Below are 19,532 nucleotides of genomic sequence, written 5' to 3' on the forward strand. Positions count from 1 at the left end.
GGGGGCTTTTTTGGGTTTTTTTTTTTTCTTTTTTTCGGTATGTGGGCCTCTCACTGTTGTGGCCTCTCCCGTTGCGGAGCACAGGCTCTGGATGCGCAGGCTCAACGGCCATGGCTCACGGGCCCAGCCGCTCCGCGGCATGTGGGATCTTCCCGGACCGGGGCACGAACCCTTCCCCTGCATCGGCAGGCGGACTCTCAACCACTGCGCCACCAGGGAAGCCCTGAAGTAGATGTTTTTTAATAATAGCTTTTATTAAGATATATTTTACATACCATAAAATTTAGTCTTTTTTTTTTCTTAATTTATTTTTGGCTGCATTGGGTTTTCATTGCTGCTTTCTCTAGTTACGGCAAGCGGGGGCTACTCTTCCTTGCAGTGCGTGGGCTTCTCATTGTAGTGGCTTCTCTTTGTTGTGGAGCACAGGCTCTAGGCACATAGGCTTCAGTAGTTGTAGCATGCAGGCTCAGTAGTTGTGGCTCGCAGGCTCTAGAGCACAGGCTCAGTAGTTGTGGTGCACGGGCTGAGTTGCTCCATGGCATGTGGGATCTTCCCAGACCAGGGCTCAAACCCGTGTTCCCTGCATTGGCAGGCGGATTCTTAACCACTACATTACCAGGGACGTCCAAAATCTGGTCTTTTAATATACATACTATGGTGGTTTTAGTATATTCACAAGATTGTGTGACCATCACTGCTATCTAATTATGAAACATTTTCATCACCTCCAAAAGAAATTAGCAGTCACTCCCTAACTCTACTCCCCACCATCTCCTAGCAACCACGAATCTTTCTGTCTCTATAGATTTGCCTATTCTGGATATTTCATATATAAGTAGAATTATACAACATTTGGCCTTTAGTGTCTGTTTTCTTTCAGTAGCATGATGTTTTTAAGGTTTATCTATGCTCTAGCATGTATCAGTACTTCATTCTTTTTTATTGTCAAATAATATTCTATTATATGGATATACCACCTTTCGTTTATCCATTCATCAATTAATGGACATTTGGGATTGTTTTGGCTATTGTGAATAGTGTAGCTGTGAACATCTGTGTACAGGTTTTATGTGGATATATGTTTTCAGTTCTCTTGGTTATACCTATGAGTAGAATTCTGGATATGTTAACTCTAAGCTTAACATTTTGAGGAACTTTCAAACTGTTTTCCAAAGCAGATGTAATATGTTATAGTCCCACTAGCAATGTCTAAGTGTTCCAATTTCTCCACATCCTTACCAAAACTTGTTATTGTCTATCTATATTATTTTATCCATCTTGATGGGTATGAAATTGTATCTAATTGTGTTTTAATTTGCATTTCCCTAATGACCAGTTATGTTGAGCATCTTTACATGTTTACTGGTCACTCGCATAACTTCTTTGGACGAATGTCTATTTAAATCCTTTGCCCGTTTTTTTTAATTGGATTATTTGGTTTTTTTAACATCTTTATTGGAGTATAATTGCTTTACAATGGTGTGTTAGTTTCTGCTGTATAACAAAGTGAATCAGCTATACATATACATTTATCCCCATTTCTCCTTCCTCTGGCGTCTCCCTCCGACCCTCCCTATCCCACCCCTCTAGGTGGACACAAAGCACCAAGCTGATCTCCCTGTGCTATGCAGCTGCTTCCCACTAGCTATCTATTTTACATTTGGTAGTGTATATATGTCCATGCCATGCTCTCACTTCATCCCAGATTACCCTCCCCCCTCCCCATATCCTCAAGCCCATTCTCTACATCTGCATCTTTATTCCTGTCCTGTCCCTAGTTTCTTCAGAACATTTTTTTTTTAGATTCCATATATATGTGTTAGCATACGATATTTGTTTTTCCCTTTCTGACTTACTTCACTCTGTATGACAGTCTCTAGGTCCATCCACCTCACTGCAAATAACTCAATTTTGTTTCTTTTTTATGCCTGCGTAATATTCCATTGTATATATGTGCCACATCTTCTTTATCCATTCATCTGTCGATGGACACTTAGGTTGCTTCCATGTCCTGGCTATTGTAAATACTGCTGCAATGAACATTATGGTACATGACTCCTTTTGAATTATGGTTTTCTCAGGGTATATGCCCAGTAGTGGTATTGCTGGGTTGTATGGTAGTTCTATTTTTAGTTTTATAAGGAACTTCCATACTGTTCTCCATAGTGGCTGTATCTGTTTACATTCCCACCAACAATGCAAGAGGGTTCCCTTTTCTCCACACCCTCTCCAGCATTTATCGTTTGTAGATTTTTTGATGATGGCCATTCTGACTGGTGTGAGATGATATCTCATTGTACTTTTGATTTGCATTTCTCTAACGATTAATGATGTTGAGCATTCTTTCATGTGTTTGTTGGCAATCTGTATATCTTCTTTGGAGAAATGTATATTTATATCTTCTGCCCATTTTTGGGTTGGGTTGTTTGTTTTTTTGATATTGAGCTGCATGAGCTGCTTGTAAATTTTGGAGATTAATCCTTGGCCAGTTGCTTCGTTTGCAAATATTTTCTCCCATTCTGAGGGTTGTCTTTTTGTCTTGTTTATGGTTTCCTTTGCTGTGCAAAAGCTTTTAAGTTTCATTAGATCCCATTTGTTTATTTTTGTTTTTATTTCCATTTCTCTAGGAGGTGGGTCAGAAAGGATCTTGCTGTGATTTATGTCATAGAGTGTTCTGCCTATGTTTTCCTCTAAGAGTTTGATAGTGTCTGGCCTTACATTTAGGTCTTTAACCCATTTTGAGTTTATTTTTGTGTATGGTGTTAGGGACTGTTCTAATTTTGTTCTTTTACATGTAGCTGTCCAGTTTTCCCAGCACCACTTATTGAAGAGGCTGTCTTTTTTCCATTGTATATTCTTGCCTCCTTTATCAAAAATAAGGTGACCATATATGCGTGGGTTTATCTCTGGGCTTTCTACCCTGTTCCATTGATCTGTATTTCTGTTTTTGCCAGCACCATTTTTGAAGAGATTATTTTTCTCTCTTTTTTTTTTTTTTTCTTCTTTTTTTGGTACGCGGGCCTCTCACTGTCGTGGCCTCTCCCGTTGTGGAGCACAGGCTCCGGACGCGCAGGCTCATCGGCCATGGCTTACGGGCCCAGCCGCTCCGCGGCATGTGGGATCTTCCTGGACTGGGGCATGAACCCGCATCCCCTGCATCGGCAGGCGGACTCCCAACCATTGTGCCACCAGGGAAGCCCTATTTTTCTCTATTTAATTGTCTTGACATTTCTGTTGAAAATCAATTGACCATACATGTAAGGGTGTATTTCTAGATACTCAGTTTTATTCCATTGATCTGTATGTCTAACCTTATGCCAATAGCACATTCTCCTGATTACTATAGCTTTGTAGTATGTTTTGAAGTCAGGAAGTGTGAATCCTCTGACTTTTTTTTTCTTTTTCAAGACTATTTGACTGTTATGAGTCTCTTGCATTTCCATATGCATTTTAAGATCATCTTGCCAATTTCTGCAAAGGCCAGCCTGGATTTTGATAGGAATGGCATTGAATCTGTAAATCAATTTAGGCAGTATTGCCATCTTAAGTCTTTTGATCCATGAACATAGGATATCTTTCCATTTATTTAAGTCTTCTTCAATTTCTTTCAACGTTTTATAATTTTTCGTTTGTAAATCTTGTATTTAACTTTTTAAAAATGTGTTCCTAAGTATTTCTAAATGGAATTTTTTCCTTAATTTCATGTTTGGATTGTTCATTGCTAGTGTATAGAAATATAACTAAATTTTTATATTGATCTTGTATCCTGCAACCTTAATGAACTCATTTGTTAGTTGTCATAGTTATTTTTGCAGATACCTTAAGATTTTCTCTCTACAACAACAGGTCACCTGTAGATAGGGATAGTTTTACTTTTTCTAATCTAATCTCAGTGCCTTTTCTTTTTCTTGCCTAATTGCCCTAGCTAGATCAATGTCAAATAGCCATGGCGAGACATCTACATCCTTGTCTTGTTCCTAATCTTAGGGGTGAAGAAGCCAGTCTTTTACCATTAAATATGATGTTAGCTGTGGGAAGTAGTTTTTCGAAAGGACATTTAAAGCTCACTTATTCACTTTTTTATTTAAAACCTGTCTACCAGGCATTATGGTAGAATACATTGGATAGTTAGATGTAGGCAAAGCAAGTTCTCTGAAGGAGGAAGCATAGCATTTTCTGAAACGGTAGTAATGTGTTTTGTAAGAGTATTACCATTAGCTTCTCATCCTTCAGTAGTTATCCTTCACCTAAGTGTTGACTTTAATGAGAGTTCTTTTTACAAAGATAACATTGTATTATTACCATAATATTTGTTTCCATTTTAGTGTCTTAAAGACTTTTCTACATGATCCTCTTGTGGAATGGAGTAAACCAGTGAAAGGGCATTCCAAAGCACCACTGAATGAAACAGGAGAAGTTGTCAACGAAAAGGTTAGTAGAAGGTGTAGCTTGATATGAACCGATATTGTATATCTCTACAAATGGGAACTAATTCTAAATACTGTCAGTGACTGACCATTGAATACTCTGAAATTTAGTTCTCTATCTAGTATGACAAGGCCATAAGTTTTCTTTATTGTCATTACTAATGTTAACATTCTTATCATTAGTATAGTAAAAACAGAGTTCAACACATGCTTGTTTAACCATAAACAAATCACAGTTATGATACAGAGTGGGAAAAACTTGAACACAAATTGCCTGAATTTATAGAGCAGCAGGTCTCAGCTTCAATATGTAGAACTCTTTACTAACATAGTAGTCCCTTGCCCCTTGATTTCCATGGGGGATAGGTTCCAGGACCCCCCTGTGGATACGAAAATCCTGGAATGCTCAACTCCCGTATATAAGATGCTGTAGGATTTGTATATAACCTGTGTATATCGTCCCATATACTTTAAGTCATCTCTAGATTACTTATAATACCTAGTACAATGTAAATACCATGTAAATAGTTGCAAATACAGTGTAAATGCTATGTAAATAGTTGCTGGTGCATGGCAAGTTGAAGTTTTCCTTTTTGGAACTTTATGGAATTTTTTTCCCCTGAATATTTTCAGTCCGTGGTTGGTTGAATCATTGGCTGCAGAGAGCTGACTATATTAGCCGAATCCTCAAATTTTCCAGATAGTTATTTTAAATAAGTTAGAATAGATTTGAGGATTGTTTTTCTAATTACATCATTCTCACTTTTGCATTCTGATATGCTTTCTTGATTGAGAAAAATATGTAGAATTCCAAGTAGCTCACTTAGAACTCCCATTTGCATATAACATAATCTAAACATTAGGCATTAGAGTATTGTTGCTGTTATTAGAATACTAATATTCAAATGTTTAAGTCCTAAACACTTTTCAGAGTAGATTTTTTTATACTATTATTTTTCTAGACTCCTAACATGAAGAGATTCCCTTGTATTTCAGAGTCCTGAAAAATGTCCAGTTGATGTTAGATCAACATTGCAAGCCTCGAGATCAGTATCTCAAGTTATTGTATTTGTTTCATTGCTTCTCTCCTTTGTCTGCATTTGCTCTTACAAAAGGGGTAATGATCAGTAAAATGGCATTAATATTTGTTAGATAAAAGAAAGGCAGTAATTCCAAATTATAAACATCTACATGTCATTGGGTCCTTAGTCCTTATGATTTTCAATTTCTTTTTAGGCCAAAACCCATGTTCTTGACATTGAGCAGAGACTACAAGGTGTAATCAAGACCCGAAATAGAGTGACAGGACTGCCGTTATCTATTGAAGGACATGTGCATTACCTTATACAAGAAGCAACTGATGAAAACTTGCTATGCCAGATGTACCTTGGTTGGACCCCATATATGTGAAATGGAGTTACTTCAAAGAATATGTTAATAATCTAAAATTAATGCACTTGGATCATTAATCTGTGGTTGTATCTATTCAGTTCCAAAGTACAACTTATGTTTATGTTCTCACAGTAACTGATATTTCTCCCTGATGGTTAACAATATTTAAAATAATATATGTTGTTAAATAAACTGCTTTCTTAACATATACTGTGTATAACTGGAGAAATGGAATATCATATGTTCTTATGCTCTTACAAAGATGTATTTGCGAGAAACAAGCCAGCCTAATTTCATTTTACAACTTTCGTTGATTTTAAGTACTAACATAAGGATTCATTTGAACAAAAAATCATATTGAATAAATACTGTAGACAAAGCACGGATCCCCTTCCCTCTGGGAACTTTCTAGTAAGAGAGATGTAAACATAAATAGCACATCATTAAGTTCACTTAGTAATACTCTTTTTGTATTTGTTGAAAATGTGATAGGGAAAAAAAATTAGCCAATTAACATGAATATGAAAACTATATAAACATTCTGTAATTTTAAAGATGCTGCCATACTAAGTGTACCAGAATGCAGAATCCAGTGGTTGGGGGAAACAGCATTACTTAAAATTTCATGAGGTTTTATAATCTAAAAAATTTTAACGTTAAATTTGGGGGTACATTTTATTGCAGAAGATTTAAAATAATTCCAAAGCAAAGAGGTTATTACATACAAATAAATGAAAACATAATCTTTTTGTAACAGATAATTTCACTTAAGTTTACCTTACAAAATTCTGCCTTTTTGTACAGTTGAAGTGTGATGGGGGAAAATATAATAACCCAAGAGGTATAAATGTGAAAACTAAACGTATACTTTCCTATCGAAGGCCTAATGTTAAGAGTTAAGGAGGAAGCTGGGTGGAGGGGAGTTAGGAAATCATTTTACGCAAATAATTTGGAAAAGAACGTTTTTAAGAGAAATTTTTGTTGTATCCTGAAAGAAAAAATTTCCGCTCACAAAACAAACTAAACCAAATAAATCATCAGACCTTTCCAAATCTGTGTTGAAAAACAGAGATTAGTAATCCCATAAAACGGAAGCAGCCAGGACTCTTCCAGTCGTCTCGTGAGGTTTTCACCCCCTTCCAAATCCACTTAACAGCGCTCAGGTCTGTCAACTGACATTTTCAGAACTGAATTTCACACACGCGTTCAAAAACGCCTGGCGCTCTTAAATGTAACCAGGCAGCTCCGCGGCAGCGAGTTCGGGCCGGGGCTAGAGCCCCGCCCCGGAGATGCAGTCTCGAAGCCGGCCGCTCTAGGCCCGGCGGCCGCTCTCTATGGTTGGCCGGGCAGTGTGTTGTCATCTGCGGAGCGACGGCCGGAGGCGGCAGCGTAGGCCCCGGCGGGGCGTTTGGTTTCGATTTGGCCCTGACTTGAGTTAGTACTGACGGTCGAAATGGGAGTCCCTAAGTTTTATCGATGGATCTCGGAGCGGTATCCCTGCCTCAGCGAAGTGGTGAAGGAGCATCAGGTGGGTAAGCAAGGGGTCAGAGACCCAGAAGGCGGAGGACCCGGGGCTCGGCGGCCCTTTCTCCACCCTGGGACCGGGGGTCTCCGCCGCCTCCTTCTTGCTCGTCGTCAGCTGGCTGAGTGGCGAAGGGAGGGGAGCAGAACGTTTGAGGACACCCTGGTGATCTGAGTGGGGGCGAAGACGCAAGTCGCTCTCCTGTGGGCAGAGCGGCGGGGATGCGGCTGTTCTGACAGCTTCTGCCCGGGCCGGGCCTGCTGCGACTTCGCAATCAAGTCCCGGGGAGGAGCGCTTTCGGGAGTGCTTCCCTTTTCTCCCCAGGGAGCTGCAGGTTTCGTTTTTCTTTTTGGAGGTGGGATGGTTGTCCTCCTAGGACCTTCCCCCAATCCCCAGCCAGAGCAACAGGCCTACGTACAAACAATAATATCGGCCAACGCAGTTGAATCCCCTTGTTTACTTTCCCGTATCTAGAGCTGCATCCCGCCCTACCCCCAACGCGTAGACTTTTTGACGTGGCTGATGGTTCATATTTATGATACAGTTCCTTACTCTTTTTCTGTTACCCCAAGGACCGTACCAATCCCCTGTTCCAAAAGAAATAAAAATACATTTGGACGGGGCCGGGGCAGTTATTTGGAAGCTTCATTGTGTGAATGTGTGTGCGTGTGAAAGAGAGAAGGGAGAGAGAGGGAGGAAGGAGATGAGGGAGGAAGGAGACGTGGGGTGAACGGAGAGAGAAACAGATTGTTAGAGCACTAATACTAGGAATAGTAATATTCGGTATATAATGACCCCAGGGCAACGTTTATGTGCAGACTTCAAAAATGTAGTTTAGGTATTAGAACTGCGGAAAAAAATAGTAAGCAGGCGTCTATTAGGTAAACTGGACTTTGGGTCTAGTGTTTGTCACATTTAATGGTTTTGGTAGCTCTTTTGCCCATTTTATATTTTACAGGAAAAAGTCATTTTTGTCTCCGAATGGAGGCGTGGGTTCAAATCCCACTTCTGACACACACACACACACACACACACACACACACACACACAAAGTCATTTTTGAAATTTGTACAGCTAATTGAGTTAGTTGAGATGGATAGCATTGTATTAACATGGAGGGAAATAATACAGTGAACACCATCATGCTGTCTATTAAATTATGGTTTATTATTTTTAAAAAGTACTGTAAGCATGAAGATGGGGTTAAACTTCTGGAAAGGATTCTTTGTTGTTGGATTCCAGTCAGGTTTGGTATATGAGGAAAAAGCTTACCAAAAATTCCAGAATGGTGGTTTGTCTTTAATTTATTTGAAGCATGGGTTGAATTAGATTTAGGGAAACATTTCTTTCCAGAGAAGAGGATAAAAATGGTGACAACTAACTTAGGCGTTTCCTGGATCCTTCACTCAAATATTTGAGTACCTGCCATGCATCAGGCACTTTATCTCTAAATTGAAAAATTCAGACTAACTTGACAATGCACAATCTGTTCAGTAATCTTTTTACCCTCTACTCTTTGGCACAGAATTTGGTTTGGTGTAAGGATCTTGGATTTTCTCCATCTTGAGGAATTTTGTTACTGAACAAAAATAATGGCTTTAAGGCAATTTTATGACACGAACACTAACAATAGGTTTAAAACTTGGTTCATCAAAGTGATGTCTTTCAAAAAGAAATCACCAGCTACTCTCTCAAGCAGTACTTAAAACATGGTAGTTCCTAAGTCACAGCAGTTCAAAAGCTAGTCCTTGGGGAAAGGGACTGGATGGAGGGGTGGGTTCTGGGAAGATGGTGGCAGTGGTGACATAGCATAGTTTTTGGTTTCTCTGAATCCTCATTTGAAAACAGAAAGAGAAACTAGATAGCTAAATTTAAAATCCATAGAACAATTACAACAAAACCATGTGACAGGGTATCCCCATGAACCCCAAGATACAATTTGGTGGGGACAGACTACCGATAGCCTCTAGACCCAGTTGGTATTGGCATGTGTGCAAGAGGAAGAAGGACAAATGGGGCAACATCTGATGAACCTGAGAGCAGAACTCCAGAATATTCACTAAGACTCTACAAGCCTATTAGATAGCAGTAGCTGTAACTGGGGGGTTTTAAAGGGCAGGAGCAGTCTAACTCCTGTGAACCCACAAAACTGACTTGGCAAGGTACCATTCTAAGGTAGAGCCCACCCTAAGGAGAAAGTGCTGGGAGTGAAATAAAATTTTATCAGGAAGGAGACAAGAGAGATAAGGTCAAGATAAAAGTGAGGGAGGGTTACAGAGTCAAGAAATCTTAGAAAACAAACCAGGCAAGCCACCATATTTTTTAATACTACCCCAAAATAGCAGAAGAGGGAGCTTTGTAAAGTTAAAGCTTTCCTGAACCCCTTCTCATTCCAAAAGTTCAGGAAAATTAAGTTTACATAAAAATGAATGATAGAAAAGTGTCAAGGTCAAATAATATACAAAGTTATTATGGGGGAAAAGGGGAACAAAATAATATTCATACAGACAGTAAAAGCTTGCAATAAAAACATGCACACATAACAGACCAAAACTATAACCTACTATTTCAGAATGAGCTAAAGGCACTAAGAAAATAAGACATGAAAGAACAACATATATCAATTACAAAAACTCAGGAATAAGGTGACAGAACCTAAAGAAAATGAGACATAAATGGCAAAATCACATCAGAAGTGAAGCCTAAAGTAGTAGCAAGGCAAAAACAAATAATGCCATAAGAAAAAAATAGAAGGTGGAAATAAGAGAAAATTTTAGAAGATAAAAAGGTTCAAAGCAATATAACAGAACAAATACTAAAACTGTAATTAAAGAAACCTTTCCTGAAATTAAAAAAAAAAAATTGAAGCCATGTTGAAAGAATATACCATGTACCCAAGAATATTGACTCAGATGACCAACATCAAGACATGTTCTAGTTAAATTCATGGACTTTAAAGAAAAAGAGAAAAAAGCTTTTGTTACCTACAAGAAAGGAACATATGACTTGTAAGGGAAAGAAAATCAGGTTCCCATCATAGTTTTTCACAGTAGTGCTTTATGCCAGAAAAAAATGGAGTAACATAAAGATACTCAACTGACTTTTTAAAAAAATTTTTATTTATTTATTTATTTATTATTTTTGCCTGTGTTGGGTCTTCGTTTCTGTATGAGGGCTTTCTCTAGTTGTGGCGAGCGGGGGCCACTCTTCATCACGGTGCGCGGGCCTCTCACTGTCGCGGCCTCTCTTGTTGCGGAGCACAGGCTCCAGACGCGCAGGCTCAGTAGTTGTGGCTCACGGTCCCAGTTGCTTCGTGGCATGTGGGATCTTCCCAGACCAGGACCGTTCTCCTGCATTGGCAGGCAGATTCTCAACCACTGCACCACCAGGGAAGCCCTCAACTGACTTTTAAGTATAAACGATAAGCTGGTCAAATGATCAGTGTAGAAGTCAGGCAATATTGTTCCTTTGAGCACTTTCTTGAGGAATCTGCCAGAGAATGAGCTTCAGACAATCAAAAGGACTGGGGAAATATCAACATAAATACCAGTGGTGAACATTAAATATAATTTCCTGTAGAACAAAATCAAAATAAGAGTGAAGAGAGAGTTTAGTGTATAATGGCTATGTGTTCTGACAATGTTTAGATAGTACAACTATAAAATAAATGGGAGTAAGAGAGAATGGGGAAAAGTTATGCAAAAAAAATTATATTACCATTAATCATATTAGTGGTAATATTAATATTGTTTTTCTGAAACTCGTGTGTGTGATATGATAAATACCTAATTAAAGGGTATTTTATTTTATTTATTTATTTATTTTTTTGCGGTACACGGGCCTCTCACTGTTGTGGCCTCTCCTGTTGCGGAGCACAGGATCCGGACGCGCAGGCTCAGCGGCCATGGCTCACGGGCCCAGCCGCTCCATGGCATGTGGGATCTTCCCGGACCGGGGCACGAACCCGTGTCCCCTGCATCGGCAGGTGGACTCTCAACCACTGCGCCACCAGGGAAGCCCCACAGTTCCCAATTTTGAAAACCTTTCCTGTACCACTGGGTAACCAAGAGGCAGAATGATCCCCTTTATAAAAGTATTACAATTAATAAAAAAAGAAGTGATAGAATATCACCATTTTGCAACCTCAAATAAGTTAATAGAAATAGGCATTAAGCACCAATGGCTGGTAATATTAGAAAAAAGAAAGAAAGGTGACACAAACAAATAGTAGAGCTTAACTCTATTCCTATTTTAGAGAATTCTTGACATGGATAGTATATACAAGACTTATATTGGTGTTTGAATGTGTACACACCTAGAACTATTTTTGATGCCTAGTTCAAGTGGTCCAGTAGTTTGGTAGAAGTATATTATGACTATAAAATTATAGTTATTTCATACATCTGTATTGAATATAAAAATTATGTACCATAGGATCCAAAAATACGGAGATATATAATACTTTGTGCAGTCTTATCTTACTGTTAGCATATTTCTTGTTCAGTGAAGGTTTGGGAGTGTAAGGAGTTAAGTAAATAAGTAAATAGGGAGAAAGAAAGGAAGGAAAGGAGAGGGAGGAGGGATGAAACCAAGCAAAATATTATTTTTTAAAAAAAGCACTTTCCTTAAAGTTGAGGACAATAGACTAGACCAGAATGTGGAAATTAAAGATTATAAAATACCAAACAAACAAAAAACAAAGCCTAATACAGAAAATCCAAGGGGAAGTTGCACGTCTACTATATGCTTACTCAATGTCCTAGGTTACTGGAGGTAGATGGGGGAAAAGAATTAAACCCTCTGACCAATAACATTTACCATTCTAAGAAACCACAAATTGCCCATACACTATGGTCCAGTTTCTATGCAGATACATATGTAGATAAATATTTTCAATAAGTGGGATAATAATTTACCTGCCATTTTATAAACTACTTTTGTCACTTGACCATATGTATTATGTACATTATCCCATACCAAATATGAATCTATATTATAATTTGTAATTGCTTTGTAGTATTCCCTTGTGTGGATGTACCATTATCAATTTTCTTTATTATTAGGCATTGTTTTCATTTTTTATCTTTTCTTTTTTTTAACTTTTTATTTTATATTGGAGTGTAGTTGATTAACAATGTTGTGTTAGTTTCAGGTGTACAGCAAAGTGATTCAGTTACACATATATTGACACGTATCCTTTTTCAAATTCTTTTCCCATTTGTTACATAATATAATTTTTTATCTTTTCCGAACAGTACTGCCATGAATAATCTTGTACTTATTTCTTTGTGCACATTTCTGATTATTTCTCAGGATAAATTTCCAATAGTAGAAGTCCTGGGTCACAGATGTGCACATACACACACACACACACACACACACACACACACACACACACACACAAAAGATGTGCACACCTCAAATTTTGATATATATTTTCATATTAGTTACACCAGTTTATATTCCCATCCCAGACTATTGGGTATATGTCTATGCCACCTCTCTCCCTTTTAGCCCTGTGATTTTCCTCTAATATAAAATGGGGAATCGAAATATCTCTCTTTTAAGATTGTTACCATAATTAAGTGAGAGAATGAATGTAAGTGTTTAGCCCAATGTTTGGCACCTAATAAGCTAATAAGTGCCAGCTATTGCTTTTAATAACATAAAATATGCATTTCTCCAAATCCTTACCAATAATGGGTGACATCCATCTTTCTAATCTTTGCTAACATGATGGGGAAAATGATGTATCATTTTAATTAGAAATTTGGGAATGTTGAACATTTTTTTCATATCATTTAGACTTTTGTGTTTCTTCTTTTGAATTGCTTTGCATTTTCCATACTTACTTTTAACATATGCTCTTTTTCTTACTTGATATTTGAGGGTTGTTCTGTACATTAGGAATGTTGACTTGGTCCTTATTTGCAAGTATTTTCCTGCATTTTGTCATTTTCAGTTGGGCTTGTTTATGGCACTATTTTTTCCCTACAAGATTTTAAAAATACATTTTTAGGTAGCCAACTCCATCATTTGTTTGATTTATGATTTCTAACTTTCCCACATGAAAATTGCCAAAATATTTGTATATAATTGTTTTACTTACATTTCTCACATTAAAATTTCTAATCCTTCTGGAATTTATTTTGTTATAAGGTGAAATACAGTTTTGTTTCCAAATAGTTACCTAGGTGCCCCATCCCTTTCTTTCACTGATTTGAAATGTCTCTTATATACTAAATTTCTGTGTACATTTGGACTACTTCTAAACTATTTGGTTCAATTAAACTGTCTATTTTATAATTAAAAATATCATATAGGGCAGATTTTCCTTCATTACGCTCCCTTTAATATGCTCTCTTACATGTTTATTCTCCTAAGGAAACTTTGTAATCATTTTGTAAAGTACCCCCACCCCCTCAAAAAAAATCACATTGAGATTTTGATTGAGGTTTTTAGATTTCTTGAAACAAACAGTAAATCTTGAATGTACATTTAAAACCTCATGATCACAGTTGTCATTTCATTCGAGTCTAATACTCACTAAGGGCATTTAAATTTTTTTTTACTTAGTCCAATCCTATGTAAATAGGTGTTTTATAAATGTATTTTTATGGTGTTCATTGATTCAAAGACCAAAACTTTTTACTCCTAAAACTCAAAGGCATGTTATTTTCTCAATAACAGGAAAATGTATTATTACCTATGAATATGGTAAAATTTGAATAATTGTTTCACAGATAGTTTTCATTAAGTTTATACAAAAATGCCCATTATGTTTTTATGTTTGAAAATTCAAAATACTTTTCTTCAATTAGTATGTAAGGCAGACTACTCTCAGATCCCTTAATTACACTAGATATTAAGTTGTGCCCATTTTAGTTCCTTGTTAGTTTATATTTGTTTCAGTAGTGTTCCCATTACTTGTTCACAGACATTTAAATAGAGGAAACGTCAATCAGAGTCAGAACCACGAAGGCCTTTCTATAAAAGTAGATGCCTGTTAGCCAAAGTTTAGAAACTATTTAATCCACCTATAAAAAACAAATCAGTTTTCAAAGTTTCCTAAATTTCTTGGCGTAATCTAAGCTTTTTAAGTTAATATAACCAAATTAATGATTCTGTTTCAGTGAAACCAGATATACAATAGGGCTTTAAATCACTTGTAAAACCTTTTAATGACCATGTACAAATAGCCTTTTGATATAAATGGGCATTATGTTACTCATTTATAGAGGAAATTGAGGCTTTGAGGAGTTAATGTCAAATTGTAGGAAGAAAGGAAACTAATATTTTGAGTACCAAATCAACCAAGAGCTTTATTTGGTGTTTTCTCAGGTTATCTTATTTTAAATAAGTAGATAATTTCCTGACAGTAAATGTGATCAAGCTTTTGGTGCATAATGTAACCATATAATATGTCTCTGTCTTACTTATTCCTCCTGTTTACTTTCTTTATTCAACTGTGATTGTTTACTCAGTTTTTATATAATAAGAATAAGCCCCTGTATCCTGCTTTTGATCAGATGTCTAGGTATCTGTGTTTGATTATAATAATGATCTTGATCATTTTTCTTTGTTTTTTAGATTCCTGAATTTGATAACTTATACCTGGATATGAATGGTATTATACATCAATGTTCCCATCCTAATGATGATGATGTTCACTTCAGAATTTCAGATGATAAAATCTTTACTGATATTTTTCACTACTTGGAGGTGTTGTTTCGCATTATTAAACCTAGGAAAGTGTTCTTCATGGCCGTTGACGGTGTGGCTCCTCGAGCAAAGATGAACCAGCAGCGTGGGAGGCGTTTTAGGTAAAACATTTATGGTTTATTTTCGAATACTATTTAGATTAATAAAATATATTACTTCAAAGGTAATTGACTTAACACAGTGCATCTCCCATTCACGTTTCTTTTCTGCTTAAATTTCCCCCCAGAAGTGGGAGTATCTCAGACTTACAATGTCATGTTTTATCAATCAAGTAAATGAATTAGGAATTCAAATGAGGTGTCATTTCTCAACGTATATGATGGGTTGTATAAAGTTACTCTGTTGTTCTCTGTCACAAATTTTTCAGACTTCCTAAAACTTGGTAATTTGGAAATGGTAGTAGTAGAGAAAGTTCCTAGAGTATTTCGTCCCGAGCTGTGGAACTGCAGAGTGAACTGAGAGATTGTTCTAATGAGAATATCACTGACATTTAATTTGACCCTGGGCTAGATGCTGACCCTGCTTGAACATGGGTCCCCACTGGGTAGAAAGGCAAATTAGATTAGAAGGGGATGGATAGAGTATGAGAAGAGAACTGAGTTAGGACACTCGAGATATTATCAGCCCAGTGTACGACTTGGGTAGTAGAAGCAAAAGGTTGAAAAGGAGTTGTATACAGAGAGGATTTTAAAGTCAAAATCCTGGACCTGTGGAATATTTCTAAATAACAATGAAAACATGCAGTGTCCTTGTTATGAGTAACAGGAGTAAAGTTAAGAGGGTTGTTGGAACTGAAGGAAAGAAACCCTGAGTCTAGTGAGTTTGATAGGTCATTAGCCTAATAGATCCTTTCCTTTCATCACAATGGCAGGTAAAGAAGTAGAAAGGGCACCTATGAATCAGATGTGGAAATCATCAAGGAAGGTGGGAGAGTACCTTGGAGAAGGCTAGCAGTGAGAATGGGTAGAGGATGGTAAACTCTACTAATTTAAATATCAAAAGAGAAAAGATACTGAAGATATTGGAACTGTGAAATCCTTGAAGACAAGGGCCATCTCTTACTAAAATTTAGATTCTCAAGTACCACCCAAGACTTACTTAATCTGAACCTCTAAAAACTGGGCCCTGGAAACTATGTTTACCAGATTCCCCTGGTATTTGTTAAACTAGTTTTGGGGCGCTGCTGGGCTAGATAATCTAGTGTTGAGAAAGGGTTATATAAGCCCACTGTATCAATCAGTTGCAGGTAATAGAAATTTAACTATTCTGAGCAGAAAGAAATATAATACAGAGAATTGGGTGCTTATAAAAATCGTTGTAAAAGCCAAAAGATTGTGCATTTAGGTTAGCCTTTAAGAATGACTTCCAGAACAACACCATAGAACTCACCCACTGATGGCATCACTACTGCAACATTCAGGAAGGTGAGGAGTTCAGAGGCCCTGACCAGAACAGGTAGTTCTAGGAATTTATTCCTTTAGCTCTGATCCAGAGATTAAGAAGCTAAGTCATATCCAGAAGCCTAGCTGCAGGGAAGCCTGAGAGTTTAATTTTTTTATAGCTTTCTTCCAACCTCTCCAGTATCAGAAGACAGACTAGGAGAGAGGAATGGGCATCGAGGGCCAGTTGACCCTAACCACCACAAGCGTTCGCTCGGTACTGTGGCGGCATCGAGTGTGCCATGTTTCCTCCAAATCCCCCAGTCAGCTTTTCCTCATTCTCCATGACGACTGTTTTCTTCGCTCATAATCTTTAATCCTCATCACTTTGCATCTCTGCCATCTTTTAAATCTGCTGCCATCTGTCTTTCATCCCCACAGTGCCACTGAAACTTCCTTACGAGATTATTAATAGACTCCTTAAAGGGGCTAAATCTAGAGAATAATTCTGTCTTTATATTACTTCATTTATCCCTGGTATTTAGCAGTGTTGACCATTATTTCTTTCTTGAACTTCCTTCCCATGACCTTCAGGTAACTATACTCTATGACCGGGGATGGAACCTGGGCCCCAGCAGTGGAAGTGCCAAGCTCTAACCACTGTACACCAGGGAATTCTTTCTGACTGTACCTTCTTAATCTCCTTGTTATATTCTCTTCCTCTGCTTTGTCTCAAATATTGATGTTTCTTAAGGTTCCGTCCTGGGTCCTAAGATATCTTATCCGATGACTTTAAGTACTGAATCTGTACTGATGACTCCCAAACTTATCTTTCTGGTGGATATCTCTTTCCAGAGCTTGTATACATCCAAATGCCTGCTAAATGCCTCCTCTGGATACCATAGATACATTTCAGGCTTAATATATTCAGAACTGAACTCATCTTTGCCTCAAACCTGCCTTCCTTCTATGTTTCTGTGAATAACATCATGTAAATAACTGCTCAACTCCAAAGTCCAAGAGTAATTGGACTTCTCTCTCTTCCTTATTCCTCACATCTAAGTCATATCTACTTACTTCTTTTCATCTTTACTGCTACTGTCAGCCTAGGCCACCATAATCTTCTACCTAGATTACTTTAATAGTTTTGCCTTGCCCCTGTCCCAAACATTCTCTATATTGCAGCTACATTAGACATTATGGCTGTTTAATTTCTGTCTCCCCACTAGAGTGTAAATTCCGAGAAGAGGAATCATTTCTTTTTTGTTGTATCCCAAGAACTTGTCACATAGTAACATTGAATAATCATTTCTTCAGTCAAAGAAGGAAGGGGAGAAAAGAGGAAAGAATGGCTTCCATTGGAGTGATTACAAATGAGTTGATATCTTCAGAGTCTTTGTTTTATTGAAGAGGTTGGTAAGAGAGAGAGGTTAAATACGAAGAAGAGTTTGTTTATCGCAGAAATAGAATTCCACAGGGCACAGTAGATAGAGCTAATAACAAGGCTGTAGAAAATATACATAAAGCAGGACTTCCTAACTTGTATGCCATGTGGCATATTTGTGTGCCACACATGGGTAACTGGAGAAGCCAGATTGGAATTGGGATGCCAGTATTCAAACCTGTGTCTATCGGACTCTAAAAATCATGTTCTTCTTAGTAAATCCTGTTGCCTCAAAAATGAGATCATTTTGGCTACCGATGTCATTAATGTTATTAGGCTTTCGCTTTAGATGTTTTCATGAGGAAACCCAAAGATATACATTACAATTTTATAGTTATTTTTATATAATATTCTTAGAGATCATTTTAATGATGTACTTATTTGATATTATTAAATGTAGTGTGTATAATGAATGTTTATGCGATACTTTTGAAATTATTTCTAGAACTAATATGCTGTATATTTGTGATTAGAAAAGAATTACTTTATAATAAGTATTTGTAACATTCTTTGTCAGTTTTATACTGTTATAATGTTCTACTTCTATAGTCCCTAGCTGAAAAACTCAGTTCTTTAAATGAAAAGAAACAATTCTGAGGCTCATCTTTATTGATTATAGACATTTCAAAACTTATATGTTTTGAACTTAAAATTGATGAATTAGTATTTTAGTTACAAAAACTTCTAAATAACCTTTTACTTTATGTAGAGATCTCTATTTTTTCCAGAAAGTTGAGCACTTCTTTTCCCCCTTAACATTTAAGGTCAGCAAAGGAGGCAGAAGACAAAATTAAAAAGGCAATAGAAAAAGGAGAAACTCTTCCTACAGAGGCCAGATTTGATTCCAACTGTATTACACCAGGTAAATTCACTGAGAGAAAAATTCTGGCAGATTTAAAATGTAAATGTAAATTTATTTCTCTTTTCTAACCTCTATGTATTTTGTCCTTAGGATTCTATTTGCTGTATTTTCCCAGTTATGTCTCTTCATGAGATGGTTTGGTCACCTTGGTCATAAATGCCCCTATGGAGACCCACTGTAGGAATTTACAGATGCTGATAAGGGCACCTATGGACAGGACTCTCCCAGATGCACAAAATTCCTGACCTAGAAGGAACTTACAAGATCAGTCCTACTCCTGCCATTTATTTGTATGAAAGCTGACTCAATGAGGTTGTGGTTCACCCAAGTTCATAGAGCTAGCTTGTATTCAGGAGAAGAAACCCACTTTCCTCGTCTAGAGTGCTTACTCTTCTTCTCAGAGGCTGTTAAGATTTCTGTGACTTTAAGGAAGAATTAATTTATCAGTATTAAAAGTTTAATCTTATATGCAACAGCACAGTCTGCCCTTCCTAGAGTTTTGTCTAACATCATTATAATTCTTTACATTGAAAAAAAATCTTATGATCGTACTATCTCATTAATTTTTGCTATGCTAGTTTTCTCTTTCATTAAGTCCCCTAATGACACATTGCCCAATTTAATAACCAGTTTTATCGTTATACAGTTTAAGACTTATTGCCTTTGACTATTGACTATCTGGGCTTTTCCTGAAACATAATCATTGTAGACTCAGTTTCCATATTAATAGTAATTTTTCAGGTTAAAAATAGTAATGATAATAGTTGTTGTTACTGGCAATCTT

At 37.1% G+C, this 19,532-nt stretch overlaps 2 protein-coding genes across 8 annotated transcripts in view; both read left to right on the top strand.

Moving 5' to 3' along the window:
- ATR (ATR checkpoint kinase) overlaps positions 1-6,110 on the top strand; it is a 103,154-nt gene extending 97,044 nt beyond the window's left edge. For all 5 annotated transcript variants that reach the window (XM_079922927.1, XM_079922929.1, XM_079922928.1 and 2 more), the window contains 2 exons: positions 4,326-4,431; positions 5,664-6,110. In XM_079922927.1, the coding sequence (XP_079779053.1) occupies positions 4,326-4,431; positions 5,664-5,837 (280 nt within the window). In that variant the 3' untranslated portion in view covers positions 5,838-6,110. The remainder of the gene's footprint in view (positions 1-4,325; positions 4,432-5,663) is intronic.
- A 980-nt stretch (positions 6,111-7,090) lies between these two features.
- The window catches only part of XRN1 (5'-3' exoribonuclease 1), a 105,801-nt gene continuing 93,359 nt past the window's right edge, over positions 7,091-19,532 (top strand). For all 3 annotated transcript variants that reach the window (XM_079922486.1, XM_079922484.1, XM_079922485.1), the window contains exons 1-3: positions 7,091-7,347; positions 14,932-15,164; positions 18,651-18,748. In XM_079922486.1, the coding sequence (XP_079778612.1) occupies positions 7,273-7,347; positions 14,932-15,164; positions 18,651-18,748 (406 nt within the window). In that variant the 5' untranslated portion in view covers positions 7,091-7,272. The remainder of the gene's footprint in view (positions 7,348-14,931; positions 15,165-18,650; positions 18,749-19,532) is intronic.

This window comes from Stenella coeruleoalba (assembly GCF_951394435.1).
Source record: "Stenella coeruleoalba genome assembly, chromosome: 5".
NCBI lineage: Eukaryota > Metazoa > Chordata > Mammalia > Artiodactyla > Delphinidae > Stenella > Stenella coeruleoalba.